The sequence below is a fragment of the Bemisia tabaci genome, chromosome 5, assembly GCF_918797505.1.
Source record: "Bemisia tabaci chromosome 5, PGI_BMITA_v3".
In the NCBI taxonomy this organism is placed as follows: Eukaryota; Metazoa; Arthropoda; class Insecta; order Hemiptera; family Aleyrodidae; genus Bemisia; species Bemisia tabaci.
In genome coordinates, this window is record NC_092797.1 from 54778930 (window position 1) to 54799511 (window position 20582).

Genomic DNA, 20582 nt, shown 5'->3' on the forward strand with positions numbered 1-20582 from the left:
GATCTTATTACATTACGGATGACTATTGATAGAAAGAAAAGATCATCTGTCTCTCATTTATGAATAGAAAGGGACAGGGGAAATGAGATTAAAAATTTAAAATTTATGATTCTTGAGAAGCAAAGAAACGTCTTTTTAACCTTTCCTTTTTATTTATTTTATCAATTCAAGATTCTTTCATTATTAAGAAGGCGAAATTCAAAGTTGAATAGAAACCAGGTGACTATCCATGTCCAATTGTGATTGGCTTTGGCATTTTAACATTCTAATGTTCCCATTTTATAAGTTAAAAATTAAACTAACTTGATTACCATAGGTAAGAAATTACTAAAGCCCATCTCCTATCAACTCCAGATGGCAACCGTTGTTTAAGATCTTCAAATTCCAGTCACCTAGCCAGGATTCCAACCTGGGACCTGCTGATTATAGAGCCAGCATTACAACCACTATGCATACCAAATAAGGCCAACATTAATTGACAAACTATTTTGTCCTGACAATCTGCAGATTAAAACTCAGTCAAAAGTTCGTTGAGTTTACTAGGTGCAGAAAATAATCAAAGATTTTAACATCGACAAAACAATGCATATAGCAACCCTACAATAGCTACAGCTGTGGAAGAAAACTTGTAAAAAACTCTTGAAAATCAAGTGAACAACTCTTAAAAAAACTGTTAAATATTTGTATCAGGAAACCCGCCTTGGCTATTTTTTAAGTAAAATTTACAAGCGGTCAAATTTAAGTAAAAAGTGTTTAAAAAAACTCTTAAAATATCAACTGTAGTTTTTCAACACTAAAAATGTCGGAAAGAAATGTTAAAAAACTGTTATTATATTCTAAGAGTTTTTTAACACTTTTTTCCCTAGATTTTACCTAAATCTTACTTACTTCTCGTAAATTTTACTCAAAAAAAAATAGTTTAAAAAAGGGTCTCCTAATACGAAACATTTTAAGAGTTTTTGAAAATGTTTAAAAGATCACTGTCACTAGGGAATGAAATAAATTGGAAAAAAATGCATGTACAGAGGAGGATACCAAAGGCTAAAGCTTTTGTTGCGTGATTTTACCTTGCTGTGAGTCACTTGGAGAAATGCATGCATCTTGAAATGGAAATGCCGCGGCTTAACTGCGCTCTGAGAGCTGGCCTGTGCGATTAGAATACTGGCGTGGCTGCTCATTCCATAAAATACGCTTGTGCTTGCCGTCCATGCTACCGTGCTCAGTAAGAACTAAGAACACCGCATGAGGCATCAGGCGTCGCCAAATTTCCCTAGCTAATCACAAATTTTCTGGAATATTTCTCTTCCGATTTTTCACAGGACATTGTTCACAATCTTATCTGAAAATTCTCGAAATTTTAAGGGAAAATTTGCATAATTTTCTTCATAAGTAAGTATTTTCAAAGAAGAAAGGTGGTAACATTCGAACGCTTGTACCCCTACCTACGACGTTTTTACGTAGCACGTAATTGAATAAATTTTTTTTGCATTCAACTTTCCATCCAGCTTTTTGTTCAATTATGTCGGATGTTAAGTTTGATTGAGTGTATATTGGCCTTCAAGAAGCAAATATATTGTGAAAATTCGTTCTTGACAGAATATTCTGCAAAATAAAAAGCCCGACACCTCTCCTCCCCCGTCCGTCTGCCGGAAATGGATCACAACTTCCGCTCCCCTCCCCCCCCCTCGCCTTTTTGCAGGGACCCTCGAACACAAAATTGCACTTTCTCAAGTCAAAAAAGTAAACAAGAGTCCTGTTCCGTTATCTTACCCCGGATAGTCCAATTTTTACTGCAAAGCTATCTAGGTTCCTGATTACAAGTATAAAGTCTAATACAGTTCATATTTTGAAGTCACTATGACGACTTTAAATCTAGAATATCAAAAGGTCAGCATTAATTACTTGGTGTACTTAGTCTTTCGGCGACTGGTTAACCTGTGCTTCATGGTAACTAACCTCTAAACTTGCAAAAGTTTTGCAATTTTAATGTTTATTGTTTGTTTGTGTTTTAGTTTCCTAGCGAAATCGGTCACCCAGTTGATTCAAATTGTTAAATGCATCAGGAAACAAAGCTAAATTTTGTATTCTCATCGTGTTTTCTTATGCCGTGAAACTACCTAACTTTGGAACAGTTCAGTTCATACTTAAATCCAACCCTCAGGAATTGTGTTTGCGATTACTTCCTGCCAATTTTGTTGGTGTGTTTTTTCAATCATCCTCTAGGTTGATAATGTCTCCGTGGCCTCTAAGTGTCAATTAAGGTTGTATGATGAAGTCTCATGTCATTCTTTTGCTAAAAGTCCTCGAATGGGAAACCGATGAACCTGATTCCTCAAGGCAGCTTCAGCTCCATCAATAGCTGTCTCCGCTCAAGATTGAGACGGCCCTCTTATCTTTGGTATCTCTAGTCACTATGTATTAAGAAAATGCAAAGAGCGTTTGCCCAGAAACTGTCCAATCAGCATGCTGCTGATGTTCGGAAAGAAATCATCTCGACAAGTCGAGAACCTTTCCGAGGTAGTTTCAATCCTTACGACATTGTTGACCCTCTTGATTTTGAGGAATTCATCACTCAGCACCAGTCTATAGTTGAGAAAGATCTCCTCAGACCTTTGCTAGAATTTCCATCGCATGATGTTGAATTGTGCATCGTACCCAGGAAAATCAGGACCCAGGAGCCCCAAGTTCCGAAAGAACCCTTTTCAGAGCTTCCTGTCCGTGTGAAAGATTGTCTAAAATGCTACACCAAAGATTGGGTGGTTGTCTACCACCCATTTCGGCAAAACCCAAGTCTTCTAGTCCTTCAGACAAGAGAATCTATTCTGCAAAATCTTCCTTTACAAGAGTTTGAAGTTGATCTGGATAGTGGCTCCAGCAATGGCTCTATCTGTGGTGAAGAGAAAGAAGCCAGTCCCAAAACACGCCGTTCTTCACCCAGCACTGTTTGCAATACTCCACGTGGGAGCTGGGCTAGTTTTGATCTCCTGAACTCGGTAAGTGATCCCTTAATTCCAGTTCTTCTTCAAAGAGTACCAGCCGATTCAATCGATCAAATCAACCAATTGAAAAGGTCTGAAGGAAGACAAAACACCTTGTTCTTGTTGTATCCAACTCAAGATATTGAAGACCACGTGGAACGACGAATCACTCCTGACCTAACGGTTGAACAATTTGGACACCGAATCCTAGTTAAGTGTTTGCAACTTAAATTAGAGTTGGAAGTTGAACCTATTTTTGCTTCATTAGCACTTTATGATGCCAAAGAAAAGAAAAAAGCATCTGAAAATTTTTATTTTGACTTAAACCCTGAGTCTGTCAACCAGATGCTGACATCTCATGTTCCATTCAAAGATCAGAGCACTCTCAGCCGATCCTGCATTTTCAATATCTCTCACAACCCTACAGATCTATTTTTAGTCATCAAGTTAGAAAAAGTCCTGCAAGGTGATATAAAAGAGTGTGCTGAACCGTATATCAAAGATGAGAAATTGAACCTAGACAAAGTTAAACAGAATGCTGTGGCCTCATGTGAACGCCTGGGCAAGTATAGAATGCCGTTTGCATGGACAGCAGTTTATTTTATGAATGTAATTAATGGTGTAAATAATGGAGAGCATGAAAGTTTGAGCAGCAGAGATAGTGTTAGCTCATCATCTAGTCTGGAGAGGAAATTGAGTGGTAGTGGTTTTGATCAGCTTCGTAAACGCGCAACTGAAGTTGGAAATTCTCTTTCTAGGCGCGGATCACTTGAGAGGAGGAATAGCAACTCCTTAAAGAGATTAAGTTGGTCCTCTGACCAATTAGATACAAATCTTGAAAGTTTTCGACCTGTTACTATCACTGTTTCCAGTTTTTTCAAACAGGAGAGCGATAAATTGCGTGATGAAGACTTGTACAAGTTTTTGCAAGAATTGAAACGGCCAGCCTCTGTCTTAAAAAAATTGAAGTGTATTCCAGGCTCATTAAAACTGGATATATCTCCGTGTCCGGAGGAAATGAAAAATAGTTTAACTCCTGAGCTTTGTCCGCTGGGTGGATTTATTGAGGAAAAATCTCGGCCTACAAAGGAAATATTAGAATTTCCGATCAAAGAAATGTATACTCCGCATTACCAGTACCGTGATCTACTGTTTGTTTATCCAAAAGAACTGAACTTTTCAGGTCGTACCGGATCAGCTCGAAATATCGCGGTGAAGATCCAGTTGATGTGTGGTGAAGAAGAACATCAGGCGCTGCCTGTCATTTTTGGTAAATCATCTTGTCCTGAATTCATGGCTGAAACTTACACCATTGTCAACTATCACAACAAAACTCCTTTCTTCTATGATGAAATAAAGATAGCTCTCCCTGCAAACCTGAATGATCAACATCATCTGCTATTCACTTTCTACCACATCAGTTGCCAACGCAAAGCAGAGCAGACTGCTGTGGAAGTTCCAGTCGGTTACTCCTGGTTGCCCTTGATCAAAGACGACTCGCTGCAGACAGGTGAGTACTGCCTTCCTGTTACCATGGAACACCCGCCACTAAACTATTCCTACATCACCCCAGACGTCCACCTGCCGGGTATTAAATGGGTTGACCACCATAAAAATTTATTCAGTGTCATTGTTGACTGTGTTTCATCGGTACACTCTCAAGACAAATACATTGAACAGTTCATTAATCTCTGCGCTTGTATCGAAAATGGACAGTTACCTTCTCGAGTGACCGAATCAACGTGCGAATCTGAGCTAATTCGAAAAATTTTGAACTTAAATCATGCTCAATTGGAGCCATTGGTGAAATTTTTACCTGTCATTCTTGATAAGCTTCTTCTATTTTTTTTGCAGCCTCCGTGTTATAAAAACACTGTGTTCAATGTTAGCTCAACAATTTTCGAAGCGCTTGGCTTAATTGTAAAAAATATTAAGACTCTAACAGAAATCGATCAAGACTTGCCTGGAAGGCACAGCTTACTAACATCTTACGTAGCATATCAGTGCACTATTCCCCATCCTCCTGCAGATTTGTTCTACGTTGATAGGATTATGCCAGTTAATAGTCCAGACTGCACCCCCACCCAAGAAGATGATACTGAGGTTACATCTTTCATGAAACTTAACGAAAATCCTCCTGTATGGAAGCCAGGAGCTCATCTGGCAAGACCAACTAAGTACAAGTTATTACACGAGGAGCTGCTTGTTCAATGGATGTCTGCTCGAAGCTCACCAAGAGATCATAGCATGGAAAATGCTTGGTTTTTCTTCGACTTGATGGTCAAAAGCATGGTCGAACATTTATCAGCTGTAGGCAATATAAACGCACCTAGAAAGACCCGTTTCCCCACTTATTTCCTTGACGATATTGAGGCATTAGTTCTGTCATTTACATCAGACATAATAAACTATAACTCTCGGGACTCAAAATTAATCACCTCCATAAATGCAAGCCTAGCGTTTTTCATTTTAGATCTTTTTTCAATCATGGATCGAGGTTTCGTGCTCATGCTAGTTGGAATCTTTTATCGGGAAGTCACATCCAAACTGTGCTCCTGTCCAGAAGACATCATGCTATTCAGTCTGAAATTGGACTTCTTACGAATCGTCTCCAGTCATGAGCATTTTATTGCGCTGAATCTTCCTTTTGGCACACCATTTACATCAACCTCAGCGCCTGTTTCACCGACACCCTCTGTGGGCTCGTTAACTAGTCAGTCTTCATTTATATCATCCTTACTCAACAAAGACAAGGTAAATTTCACAGAGCTGTCACCAGAATTCAGGCAGCAGCATTATCTCATTGGGCTTGTTCTTCAAGATCTCAGAATAATTTTAGATGGTCAGAATTCAAATCTTCAATTGAAAATTGTGAACTTGGTCCGTAATTTGTTCACCAGCCACGACCTGGATCCTCGGCTAGCAAAGTCAGAGTACAAGGCTAGAGTTGCTGCATTGTACATCCCATTCCTAAGTATCATAATGAAATATCTCTGTTGCCATAGTGACCCAGAAGCATCTTTGTATCTCTCGGGTGACGAAGCTGAACCAAGAAGCAGCATCAATCAATCAGTAGCAATGGCCATTGCAGGGACTTCGATGTTTGGCGTCAAGACAGCTGTCGCAGATAATTACAAAATGTTCCATAAGGTTCGGAAAAATAACCTGAGTCATGAAACAATGCGCAACATTCTAATTTGTTTCTTGTGGGTCATTAAAAATATGGACAGAGAAATAATGTTTCAATGGTGGAGGAATTTACCATCCTCTCAACTGAAACAACTCTTAGAGGTATTGGATACTTGTATATCGTATTTTGAATACAAAGGAAAGAAAGTAATAAACCACTCGAACCAGCAAAAATTTATGAAATCTCAAGATATAAAGTCCCGCCTTGAAGATGTCATTCTTGGACAAGGATCAGTTCGGAATGAGTTCATAACGCGCAAGAAAGGAGACCGGCTCAGATGGCGCAAAGAACAAGTTTTGTATAAAGGTGGCTCTGATTCTGTGGCAAAAACAAAATCGGAGGTCGGATTTGATGCCCACGTCGAAAGTATCCTGTCCACTGAAGTCAGTTTCATAGTTCTCGACATTCTGGAACAGATTGTTCAAATGTCAGCTCAAGTTGACCATTTTCAGAGTCTGCTCACAGCTGTTCTAAAAGTTTTGCTTCATGCTTTGTCGCGCAACCAAAGCACTTGTGTTCTTTTTAGCATGTTTGCCACGCAACGCTCCATTGTTTTTAAGTTCCCGAATCTACTGTTTGATGAGGAAACAGAATATTGCGCTGATCTCTGTCTTCAGCTCTTGAAGCACTCATGCTCCAATGTCAGTAATATTCGCTCTCAAGCTGCGGGCTCACTGTATCTGCTCATGAGACAAAATTTTGAAATAGGTAATAATTTTGCGCGTGTCAAAATGCAAGTGACAATCTCGTTGAGTTCTCTCGTTGGTACTAGTCAAACTTTTAATGAAGCATCTTTAAGGAGATCTCTGAAAACCATTCTTCTTTACTCAGAAGAAGATCACGAATTACAAGACACTACTTTTCCAGAGCAGGTAAAAGATCTGGTTTTCAACCTCCACATGATTTTGTCAGACACTGTGAAAATGAAAGAATTTTCTGAAGATCCAGAAATGCTCCTTGATCTCATGTATCGAATAGCCAGAGGTTATCAGAATTCTCCAGATTTACGTCTAACATGGCTGGCAAACATGGCCCAAAAACACATGGAGCGGAATAACCACTCAGAAGCAGCAATGTGTTTGATTCATAGCGCTGCTCTTGTCGCTGAGTACCTTCACATGTTGGAAAATCAAAAGCATCTTCCAATGGGTGCAGTCGATTTGGAGCGTATCACGCCAAATGCTCTTGAGGAATGTGCTGTATCCGATGATGTTCTCAGTCCTGAAGAAGAGGGTGTTTGTTTGGGTAAAGATTTCACTGAGAGTGGATTTATTGGGCTATTGGAGCATGCTGCCAGCTCCTTCTACACGGCTGGTGTTTACGAAGCGATGAATGAAGTGTATCAGGTTGTAATCCCCATCTGCACGAAAAATAAAGACTTCAAAAAATTAGCAAATATTCATGGGAAATTGCATGATGCTTTCATACGCCTAGAACAACTTCATGGCAAACGCATGTTCGGAACATACTTTAGGGTTGGATTTTACGGATCCAAATTTGGTGATCTAAATGGAGAAGAATTCATCTACAAAGAACAAGCTTTGACGAAGTTACCTGAGATTTTTAGCAGATTAGAAAACTTTTACGGAGAGCGATTCGGCTCGAAAAATGTAATTATTATCAAGGATTCAAATTCAGTCGATGTTGATACATTAGATTCTACGAAAGCATACATCCAGATTACTTATGTAGAGCCCTATTTTGACCAGTATGAAGAACGTTACAGGCGCACTCACTTTGATAAAAATTTCAATATCCGGAGGTTTATGTTTGCGACACCTTTCACCACAAACGGGAAAGCGCATGGAGAACTGCATGAACAGTACAAGAGGAAAACCATTCTAACCGTGGCAAACCATTTCCCCTATGTGAAGACAAGAATTCAAGTCGTCAGCAGGAAGCAGATTGTTTTAACTCCAATCGAAGTTGCAATTGAAGATATTCAGAAGAAAACAATGGAACTAGAGCACTCCATCAAGCAAGACCCGCCTGACTCAAAAATTCTCCAAATGGTCTTGCAAGGTTGCATCGGAACAACAGTGAACCAAGGTCCAATGGAAATGGCGACGACTTTTCTATCAGAATTGCTCGACTGCGATGTGCCTCCAACGAAGCTTCAAAATAAATTACGGTTGTGTTTTAAAGACTTTTCGAAAAAGTGTTCGGATGCGTTGCGAAAAAATAAAAATTTGATCGGACCTGATCAACGAGAATACCAAAGAGAACTTGAACGAAATTACCATAGATTCACGGATAAACTCATGCCTCTAATTACTCTCAGGAAAGTTGAAAAATTTCCCAGTCTTAACAGTGACACTAGTTCCATACTGAAAGACTCAGTCAAATCCTTTTTGTAAAATACCAGCCTAGTCTTAAGTATATACTGCTACTTACCGAGTACTTAATTTATGTTTCAATAAATTTTATAGTTTTTTTTATAAAAAAAATTCCTTTTCAATTCGTCACATTTTACCAACAGCTCTTAATCAATTTTATGTATCCAGGTCAAATTATCAAAATTCATGTTGGTCTAGGATTATAATTGAGGTGCTGGGTGTAAGAAAGGCACCTCCCAGTTCTCAGAATCTCTACTAATATTTCATTCTGTGCAAGGAAAGTGAATTCATTTCCTTAAAATTTTTACTACATATATATTCTTCATGATTTTACTGTGTTCTAAGAAAAAATTTCCAAAGACATCATTCGTTAGATTCTCTAAGACATATTAGCTTCAGAAATTCCGAAACATCTCATTTCTTAGGCCATAAGTGCCCTTCTCATGCTCAACGCCTCAATTATTAATTTACTGACAACTGTGCTAATGCTGGAACTTTAACTCATATTCTGATAAAATGATTTATTTCTTTATTTTACCTATTCAGGGCGTAGCCCTTCCAGAAAGTAAATATTGACAAGATTTGTAGAAAAAAACGACTGCAAAGCCATAAAGTAGATCTCTTGAAATTTTGCTTCTGATTAAGTTACGGATATTTTATTTCTTCTCTTTTTCGAAGAACATGTGTTTTCTTAAAAAAATTGGACTTTTTTTTTTAGGCCAACTGTGTGTTAGTAGACCAAGTTCTTTTTAGTATACCTATTTTAAAGCTAAAAGATTGAAGTTGTGCTGCATTTCTTAGAAGGAAATTGTGACGAAACAAAATTCAAAAAATGAAATTAAATTGTGGTATATTTTTTACTGTGCACGGAAATGTCCATTATTTATTCACATTTACAGATAAATCCTGCAATAGAGTTTTATTTAGTTATTATTCTAAAATGGAAATCCAAAATCTCCATCTCGAATCAATTTACTTATCTCATTTAAATTTGACCAAAACTTTTAATTGATGTGTACAAAGACTCTCCTTCTTGGTCATTTCCAGACACTGAAGTAGAAAACACCACAATGAAATTTAAAAAAAAGGACGACAGAGTCAAAGATAAAAATCACTAAATCAAAGCAGTCAAGAGAATGTTCAAAGAAACTTTGTGAACGTTTTGGAAAAACCATCTTAATTGCACATTTAATTTATAATTTTTAATAAAGAGCTAATTTCTAAATCTCTGTAAGGAACTACCCACTGTGAAAAAGGAATGTTTTCCTATCCTACGGTCCTCAATAATGTATCATATGACATCTAAACCATCGAGGACACATCAGGGTCATTTTCATGCATTTTCTTAGAAAGTTTTCCTTTAAAATTAAGGGGTGGTTTTTCCATTATGCGCCACAAGTTGAACTTCATTAAGTATATGAACATGAAATGACAGTAATAAACGAGAGTGGAGACAAATCCTCAGAGATAATTAAGTGGGAAAAAAAACTGTGGGTGGCAGGGAGTTCGGCCTGAAAACTTTCAGAAATATTGATTAAAGTCGGAGAGAACTTTATTTAAAGCAAATATTTATATGCTCATCGATCTGCACACTGAATTAATGCATAGTTAACAAACCGTGTAACTGAGTGCCCAAGTTACAAAACGGCTTGAAGTTTGCACCTCAAAGGATGGTGGTTCAGAAATCTACGAAAGAACGCAACCTGATTCATGAAGGAGTGACTGAAAGCGCCAATGTCAGAATGTTTTTAACATATTATATTTCTCTATATTTTCGAAAAATCTGCCTTCATCCTCTTTTTATGCAAATTTTGCTCTTGGTCTCTCTCTCTATTCGATTATTTTTTCTTGAGTTACGTAGTAATTAAATAATCTAGGGAAAGAAAAGCATTTTATCATTTTCATCTGAAAAACGTATTGCTGACAGTTCTTCATTAGGAAAGGATACATTGTTTCATTTTTACCGATGTGTCCAAATCTTTAATTCCCTTAATGGACTGAATAGGTATGTAAATTAATGTTATGTTTAGAACTTTCCATAAGGAAAAATTGAAACGAGGCAATTCTTCCCCACGTTCAATTTGGTAATGTGTAAGCATTATAAGAAAAGGCAGACATTTTAAGTACATTTAGCTGGCTCTTTAAAAAAATAGTTTAGATGAATTGCCGACAGGAAAATCTAGGTATTTATTTTAGATAACATCGTCACTTAATTCTCTTGGCTTCTTTTAACGTTTTGAGAATCATTTCATCTCTTTTCACGTCCAGACTTCAGCGTTTGCGGTTGACGGCACATGAGATCCTTTGCCGTCATTTTGAATTTTACCGCCTCTCTAGAGCGGAGTGCGAGGCACCAATAAACAGCTGTGTAGCCCGGTACAGCAGTGCCACCCAAATCTTGGCGCTGGTATTTTTTACCACATATCCTCGACTCTTTAACCTCTGATTTTGACAAGTGACTTACATTTTAAAAGTACATATTGTTATATAAAATATTACTATCGTGATTTATTTCTGTTTTAATCATAAATTTATTTTCAAACTTGACAAAATTATACTAAACAGAATAGGGCTTTTTTAGACCAGTTGGTAACTTGGATGCAGCTGATAGGCGAAGAGGAAGGAGAGGGGTGGGAATGAAATAAATAAATAAACAATGAAGTGATTACATTAGTGATAAGAAGAGGCCACCAACAAACCACTTGATCATTAGATAACGGTGCATATTTCGATGGAATAATTTTTGCAATCGACGATCAGCTCTTTCAAGCTGTATAATGTTCGTTCTCATACCCTCATTCAAACTTCATTCCCCTGAGGACTTGTGAAAGTGTAACACAAGTTCGTTGATGTGAGAGGTCTCTGATGGCTCTATATCGAATGTGTGAAATGTCTCTCTCTCATTTTATTTTATCCCTCTTTTCTGTTCTTTTTGTCTCTTTTCATGGCTGTGATGCCATTCAATGTCTTAACGAGGCAAACCAACCGGTGGATTGGTAAGTTCTGTAGTTAAGTGGTATTTAGTATTGAAGTGCTTTTTTTTTAAATTCTCTAAATTTCCAGCCATTACCTAAGTAATCTACGCTAAAGCTGCCAAGTTGCTCTGTAAATTTGTCTGCTTCTTTATTATTCTTCTAAAGTCAGTCTCAGTGTTGCATTGGTCAAGGCAGTTAGCTAAGAACATTGAAGTCCGGAGCTCAATCGTCAGAGGTGACTGATATTTGAGGACACTCAAATACCAATCATCGAGACTGTAAGTAACTATGCCACTCCAACATCCTGGACCCTTTAAGGTAACAGGGGATGGGAGAGACATAGTCATGGAGAAAGTAATCCGTCTGCTTTGTTCAATTTGGTCATGCAAAAATCGTTGATTACTTTTAGTGCGTGTAACTGCCTGCGCACCCTACCTGTGGAGATTGAAACTATGCAGTCCAACTCAGTTCGGGCACGGCTGTGCTCTGATCTTTTTGATCATCTGCCCTCTGCAGTGTCTGCCACAGTCCCTGATAGAACCTAAGTACCGTTGGCTATCAGACAGCCGATGAGCCTTGCGGCAATATAGAATGAGTCAATAGTACAAAGCTAAGGAGCACAGTCCAACTTCAGGGTGCACGATGACAGTTCCTGCCAGTTGTCTTTGCCCGTTGAAGGCACCTCAACGGTCAGTCCAGCCCTTACTCACTTACTTACTTACTTATTATTCTTCTAAGACCATTAGAGAAGAATGTGAGCTATTATGCCAAATTGATGGCCACCTGCAGAACTGCATGGATGCTCAGTGATTCAGTAGTCCCCGAGAACATTTGTCCATTAAAAGCCTTATCTACCTTGAGGAATGGCGTTGTAATTAGGCGTAGTAATTTAATATGAACCATTACTTAAGGCTGAGTTTTTAAGTAGCTCATTTCCTAAATCATCCAAAACCCTTTTTTTTGGACCAATTTAACCTTGTCCTGTCATTATTAAAACTTGCCCATTGGTCTTTCCTCCTTGATCTAATTTCATGCATCATGAGCTGCATTTATGCAAGCGTTTCAATGCTGGCTTTAAGAGACCATCTGCCATCCGAATTGAGAGACGCGAATTGAAAACCATTGTTTGAATGTCGTCGCAGCCTGCGTCCTTAACTCCATACAGGTTGAACATGTTCCCAATCATGAAGTACACCGTATCTTAAAGTCACCTGGGAAAATGATGTTCAAATACCAGGAACCTGAGTTGATCACGAATTGAAAAAATTGGCCTCCTCTATTCAGGCGAAGACCAGCCAGACTTTTAAGACATCTCTTTCATACACCCCCGTAGGCGTATCTAAGTGAAATTTTACAGATTTCTGATGTGGAGATGGGTTTCCTCGATAGTAGCAGCTGCTTTATTCATACAAACTCTTTCTTTTTCTCACAGGTATTACTTGTATAAACTGCCGATGATCAAAACGAGCTCCTCTTTTCTTGTGAAAACTGGTGTTGCGTATGCCTTCATGACCTCGGGCACAAATGAAGGCTGGCAGATGTCAAACTATGGTATTGACAGCAAAAATTCTTTCCCAGGGCAGACTCTAGCTCATCTGTACGAAGACGCAGCAAATCAAGCGTCTGAACCATCTGTGAGTTTTTTGTTTTTTAATTTTTTATTTTGAATGATTGAGGTTTTGAGCAGTATTGTTGGCAGAAACTTTTGAATTTGGGTGTTTTCTGACTATCCTTTTTTTCATTGGGCATTTTAGAGGTGTTTCTTTTTTTTATTATTCACTATTATTTTTATTATTATTTTTAGCAGAAAATTCGTAGTGTGGAGCTCAAACCTTTTTGATTTTTTTTTGTAGTTTCAATGGTTTCTCAATCCCACAATATTAAATAAGAAATCACAACCTGCATGCTGTAGCATATCGGCGATGAAACTACCAGACCATGTATCTCATTTGCTATGTTAAAAATCTTCGCTGCTGTTTTATTTTTTTGAAGGAAAACAAGTCAATATTATTTCTTGAAATTTCTGCAGAATTGGTATGCAGACAGTACGTCTACAGAAAAAAGGGCTACCTTTTTTAGTCTACAGTCAAAACGTCTACATTAAAATGCCTACTGAAATTATGTCTACAGATAAATGTGTCTACGCTATTAAAATGTCTGCGGTTTGTTTGCCCACTTAGAAAATGTCAAAATATTTATGTTGGCCACTAAAAATATATAAAATATATTTATAAAATTAAAAATTAAATAAAATATTTATAAAATATACATGTTGATATTTTCATGGTGAATTATTCGTGAAGTGTGACTCACAATTTTACGCATCAGCTTCTGCAGCATCCACAGTCTCGTCCTGTCTTTGGGGATACACTTTCAAATGAGATTCTTATCAGACGACATAAATACGTACTTTGACGTTTTTGGAGTAGGCAATCAAACCGAAGACATGTTAATACCGCAGACATATTTTACTATAGACACTATTTTAATAGGCATTTTCATGTAGACATTTTGACTGTAGACCAAAGAAGGTAGCCCTTTTTTTTGTAGCCCTTTTTCTTCTAGACCTACTGTCCTTAAACCGCAGAATTTTCTTCCCCTGAGGATAAAACACGGAACTTTTCAAGAATTGACGTCGAGTAGTTTTCCATTTAAAAGTAAAGTATGACAGGAAGTCTACAGCGTCGCAAACAGATATACGTGGTCTGGTAATTTCACCATTGATATAAAATAATTTTTCCCTAAATGTGATGACCTCAAAGCATCGTCTGTCAGACACCTCAATGCTTGAGGTTACCAAAAGTTCCCATCTTTGCATAAAGGAGTGTATTTTGAGCATTCAACTACTCTCGAGCTGATATAGTTTGAAGTTTATCTCTTCAAAGAACGTAGTTTTGAAGAAGGGCTTCAAAGTTTTGCTAGACCATCTAGATCACCATGGTTGGATTGAAATGCATCTGTCCACTCTCTTTTGAAATATCAATCAAGTATATATTTTCTAACGCACTTATTTTTTGGGTTGAGCATCGGAGAATACCTAGTGTTTAAATCTCAACCACTGTTTGTTTGACTAAATTTGACAGACCTAAGGCTTCTGAAAATTTACCAAGGAACGTAGGACCCAGTTCTTTTTGACGGTCACAGACTTCACAACTTAAACATTTTTGGTATCATCAACTACAATCTCACTATCTACTAATTAATCTTGTCAAAATATTCATTCAGTCCATTTTCACATCTTAAATTTTTATAACATAATATATGACCAGGAATTATTTATCGTACTTAAAAATGAACGAGTTAAGTTGATGCAGTTCCATGCTGTTCAACTAAACACATGTATTTGATATTTTTTTTCTCTCTGTTATTTATAAATTCCATTTTTTTTTGTAAAAGAAAATTAGTAATCATTTTGTAATTAATTTTGTGTATATATATTTAATACAAAGTGCACTCTTTCATTATCGCCCAACTTTACCTAATGTTAACACTCTGTGATGCATGAAGCTGTCTGAATGATAATCTGACACCGCTCAGAGGTCCTACTAATGCATGTTTAAAATTCAGATTTATTTTAGGCATGGTTTGCTCTCTCCCACACTTCAAATGCATTTTCAGAACAGATGCTGTGTGTTCTAGATTTGCCGAATAATCCCACATCTTGTGTACGATCTGCTCTTGTTAGGACATGGGCATGTATCTTCAAACCTTTAAAGTGCATCTAGGTAATTTTTTTCTTTTTGCATGAGAGATAAATTCTACGCTAAGTTTATAACATTATAATATCGTCGTTTTATTGCCATGGGATTAAAAATTCAGGCCAAGAAGAGACCATAATCCTGTTGGAAATTTTTATCTGGCATGAAACTTCTCTTTTGGTAATTTCTCGAAGTTTTGCATCACATTGAGACAGCGATAACTGAGATTGCAGCATTGGGTGCAATAAAGGCATACCTCTGAAAAGTGTGTTTTTATGTTTATAACAAGTTATAAACAATTGGAAGTTTTACTTTTTTTTCCAAAAACTTGTTGGGCCAGATTTCGTTCATTTCTTTATTTCTATCAAATTTTAAGTTCCATGAAAGATATTGATGCAAGGCATGTTGCATAGTTTTTTATAAATACAAATGAAGCATGGGAGCAATTATTATTGTCATGCTGAATGTAGTTAACTGTTAAACTGATTTCTGTCAGCATTGTCTAATTGCCTACACCTCTTCTGTGATGAGGTCTTCAAGACACTAACAGAAAAGAAAAGCACCAAGAAGTATCAAATGAATTACCTAATTGCATTTTTTCTTCTAGGATCTGACTATTTCTCTTCTCCTTTTTTGTCTTTTTCGCTAAACAGTGCTAAAATGATTACTCTCTTTTTGATGAACCAAACTAATGATTTTGACTGATTTCCCCGGTAGGATGAAATGTGGATGATGTATAATGATCAACCTCCAAATGGCAACGTCAGTTTTACCAAAGGCCACTCTAAAGGAGTCATCGCTGGGAATAATGATGGTGGAGTGTGGCTGGTACACAGTGTACCCCACTTCCCACCTCCGCCTGAAACAAAGACTTACTCATATCCCAAAACTGGCATGAAAAACGGTCAAAGTTTCCTATGCATATCTATGAATGCCCAGGCTCTGGATACCTCAGGTTAGAAATGTGATTCTTTCATACTTCTGCACCAAAGGAATGGTAAAGATATGCAAGAGCTGCTTTTTCAGTTTTCTCTGGCGCTCTGAGACGCCCAATTTTCCTCCTGAAGCCCCCCAGGGAGTAGCAAAACCCCCTGGACCTGATTATTGAAACTATGTTGGCACAAGCCAAGAATTAGCCCTATCTTAACCATGCAATATATCGTATTTTGATGTCTTATTAGACTGGCTTAAACTTGCAATGATAGACTGGCTGCCACCAACTTTCACTGGGCGTCCCGTTTGTCTTTTGTATCTTTTAACATCTTTAAATACTTACTTTAACAAGGTGGTAAAATAGTGCTGGCTCCTCATTGTTTTGCAGGGAAAGCAAGGCCGAAAAGTTTAAAGAAGTCAAAAATTGTTGAGCTCTAATAGTAAATAGTTAGTAGTAGGTAGTGCTCTAGTAGTAATAGTTAAGAACTTTTTTTGGGTGTGGACCCAACGCTATTTTACCATCTTGTTACCCACTGCTTGGGCCACATTTTTTAGTGTTTTTTTCTTGTTATACTTATTTTATTTATCATACTTTTTTTTATAAGTGGATCAGCCTTTTTTCCGGCGACATTAGGACTTAGTGGCAAATTTTCTCTTCTCAGCCTGATACTGTCCAGTCATCATCTTCTTAAATAGTATAAGCCAAAGGCGGCACCAGAATATTTTAAGTGAGCTATTTCATAGGACTTAGAAAGTATGTCTAATCTATGTCTATTTATTAGTAACCTATAAATGCAGTGGCCATATTTTATAATTAGTAACTATTGATTTCCAAATGTTTACTTTCATTGCTCACATACATTGTTTTTTCCTCCTCCAGCTTTGCAGCTGATCTTCAATAATCCCTTGCTTTACTCTCAGCATTTTGGCGAAGAGGCTCTCACTCATTATCCACAACTGCACAATGTTTCGAAATTTGAAGGAAAAGTGAAGACCCCTCCTTACACCCACAAAGTTGAACTTACTTCAAAGTCCGGCTCCAGTTTCATTTCTTATGCCAAGACATCAAAGTTTAAGAAAGATCTGTATGATGACTACCTGACAGAGGATTTGGAAACTGCTCTACGCGTCGAAACCTGGCCGAATGGCAAAGATCGCCTCCAGTCTGACTGTGTGAAACCCTTCCACACTGAAAACATTGACGCAGTGAAGATTGGTCTGGACGAGTTCTCTTCTCACAAGGATCACTCCAAATGGGCTATATCTACCGATGATACAAAACCTTGGACGTGTGTTGGTGATATTAACCGAGCGGTAAGTTTCTGAATTTAACTCCAATTTTGACAGAATTTTTAACAGCAGAATTCCTGCTTAAGTCAGGAATTATCTATTCATTTCAATAACTATTTTTATGTAAACTTTTGCAAGCAACATAATAGAGCCTCTATTTTTGTTTAAAATTAACTCCAAAACTAAAGTAAAGCTCTTACAAAATTGGAGCCATCATGCAAAGCACTGTGTTAGTAGAGGAGTATCTATCTGTCAGTTCAGTGGAAGTCAATATTTATGCTTCAGGGACTATTTAAAGTCAATTCTAGAGTGTACCATTAATTGATTGGTAAAAAATTACGAACTGATAGATAAAATGAGAATGAAATTTTGAATAAATTACTATTTTACTGGCTGTCTTCTTTGAAATTTTGCAACATGGTGCAAAAAAGAAATTCAAAGGAACAGGAGAGAAAATTAATCTTTAGATAGCTTTAGGGCGGCAAATAAAAAATCAGTCCCTAATCAGGACAAAGGTAGGGGAAATTGCTGCAAATGTTTCTGTGTATCTTCAGAGAAGGTACCAGGAAAGTAAATAAACTGAAACAACATTAAATGTTTCTTGGCATTGACAAGGGAGCATTGTTACTTATCAAACATTGCCAAAATTTTGCCAGACCTGATGTAGCCCTCAAGGCAAAATTGAAGTTGCCACAACATTACCAAAACGTTCCGAGGATATATTTTCACTAAACAGTCATTTCTGGGTCTAATTATTCTTAATTCAACTCCACTAAACAGAATATTCACGCATGAAAATCTTCCACACTGTTCAGCAAATTATTGAGCTCCATAAATTATTTCAAGGCAATCCCAAAGCACACTCTATAAATAATAATTACTTAAACACCAGAATCCATAATTTACCCTCCAAGTATAAATTCAAAAATTCCAGCCTTCAGGAACATCATGTATTCGATCAATTGTGAAAGAATTTTTATGAAAGCACAAAAGTATGACTCTTTATTCCTACAACTTTCACATGCTGCAATTTTTCTCTTCCTTGAAACTTGTATTTTTCACTAAATAATAATCTTGTCAATATGTTTCAGAAAACTCAGTTTGTTCGGGGTGGTGGCACTGTATGTTTCCAAGATCCACGAGTTCACGCTTCTTATTATCAAGTTGTGGCCGGTGTTGAAGGTTGCTCCAACCCGCCAAACCATGATCCAGAAAAATCTCATAAAAAGAAATCTAAGAAGTCAAAAATAGCGGCTTTCTTTGACTATATTCGTAGATATTATAAAGCAATTTTAAATGAGATTTAGAGTTAAGTTTTGTCACTTTGTAAAGTGGCTTTGTCCCGTGACCTTGAGTGCTTTTGCACAAACGTGATGCATTTTAAATTAAAGACTGAGATTTTTTTTTCATAATATTTTGACACAAAATTAGTGTGAAAATATATTTTTTATACCTATTTGTGGAAGCAGATGTCCAACTTACATGGAAAATTGTGATGTCATAGCATACTTTTAAATTTAAAAAAGTAAGCACTGCAAAAAAATGGTTGCTTTTAATTTTTTTAGGAATTACATTTTATCCAAAGTAAGATGAAGTTAACGCAGCCTTGTACTTTGTCCAGTTTGTACCAACTGTCAAAACTGCTTACTTCTTGAAAGTAATGAACCGACAAAACTGTGAGCTTCAAACAGCATTACATATACCTAATATTTGACTGATGATTTCAGACTCCTCTTTAATGATAAAGAAAGAAATAATCATAATGAAAAAAAAAAAAAAAATGATCTCAAGTTCATTTCTGACGTATTTCAGCAGATTTTTGAAATTACTGGTTGTCCAACTACAAATCTGTCTCCAGGAAATGGAGAGGTTTTCTTTTTAGAGATAAGAGTCTTCAGTTGTTTAAAGAATTTATTTCCAGGAAAAATATGAATCATGCAGTTTATACCTGCAGTTCTTTGCAAGTCAGTTAAGCCTTTTGTCTGTCGTTTATTTTCTTAAATATCAGTGTGCTTTCTATCTGGTTTTGTATCTGTAATAATCCTCATATGAGTGAGAAGTTGTGCCAAAAATAGTTTTAAGTAGGTCATTCTTTTACTGCAGTTGTGATCATTTTTGTATTCATCCCTGTAATTTTTAAGGAGCTTTCAGCGGATACAAATTATAATTCTCCTCAGATCCTATTATATTTACAATGTGCATCACTAAAATATATCACTATTGTCTCCCAAACGAAAATGTTTGTCTTCATTTAGGTAATTGTTTAAAGTAAAAGGGTTGAAAATTGTTTTCAAATCAAGGAAGCAGGATTAGCCACATAACTTACTTCCTTATCCCGATTTTTTTAAGACTTCCTGACGGTGGAACGGCAGGAATGCGTATCTCGGTTTGCAGTGTTGCAGACCTTCATTTCCCAAATAGAATACTATCAAACGCCATTTCTTGTTTCTTCTCCATGTGAAGAATATTCTGTGAACATTGTAAGCCATGATGTTGATTTGGTCTCCTTTTAAAAAAGAAAGTTGGAGCTAAGATTTTGAAACATTGCATCCAAGATATGAATTTTTGCAGTTTCACTGTCGATACCTCTCTTTGTAGGCTTCTTTGTAGGATATGTTATCCATCAATTTTTCGTGAGTTATAATTTTAAAATCAATCTTTTTAATCTATTTCTCAATTAAAAAATCCCGAGAAAAAAAAATTTTAAACAAAAAATTAAATTTGAAATTCATAAAATTATTATTATTTATTACTGGTTAACTTATTTCGTTGTTTTAACCTTACTCTTCCAACTAAGCATTTATTTCAAAAATAGAATAATCTCCTTTATGAATTTGTAGTGGGGGATTGGCAACGAACATATTGTTTGTTCATAAATAAATATTTGCTGATAAAGTACCTACCAACTTATTATGACAGATATTTATAACCTGCCTCATGTTTCAAACCAAACCAAATAATCTGCATTTTGATAGTTACTTCTCCCAAGTCCGCCTCCTAATTCCTGAGAATGAACAAAATAACAAGAAAGAAAACGTACAAAAACAAAAGAAACCTTCAGAATTGCTATAAATGTGAAATAAATCTAGCTGCTCTTCAATTTTTATAGAAGTGCCTTTTGAGATGCGAGAAAGTCGAAAAAATGATGTATCACGCCTATTACGCATTTAACTAAGGGCGAT

General features: G+C 36.7%; 2 protein-coding genes across 2 annotated transcripts; both read left to right on the forward strand.

The window, feature by feature from the left end:
• Positions 1-1811: 1811 nt before the first annotated feature.
• Zir (dedicator of cytokinesis) lies at positions 1812-8615 on the forward strand. Its single transcript, XM_019055563.2, has one exon. The coding sequence runs from the start codon at positions 2427-2429 to the stop codon at positions 8523-8525; it is 6099 nt and encodes a 2032-aa protein (XP_018911108.2). The 5' UTR covers positions 1812-2426; the 3' UTR covers positions 8526-8615.
• Positions 8616-11165: 2550 nt separating this feature from the next.
• Positions 11166-20139, forward strand: DNaseII (deoxyribonuclease II). Its single transcript, XM_072300958.1, has 5 exons — positions 11166-11500; positions 12912-13113; positions 15895-16132; positions 16991-17424; positions 18492-20139. Exons 1-5 carry the CDS (start codon positions 11370-11372, stop codon positions 18705-18707), a joined length of 1221 nt encoding a protein of 406 aa, XP_072157059.1. The 5' UTR covers positions 11166-11369; the 3' UTR covers positions 18708-20139.
• The last annotated feature ends 443 nt before the right edge of the window (positions 20140-20582 follow it).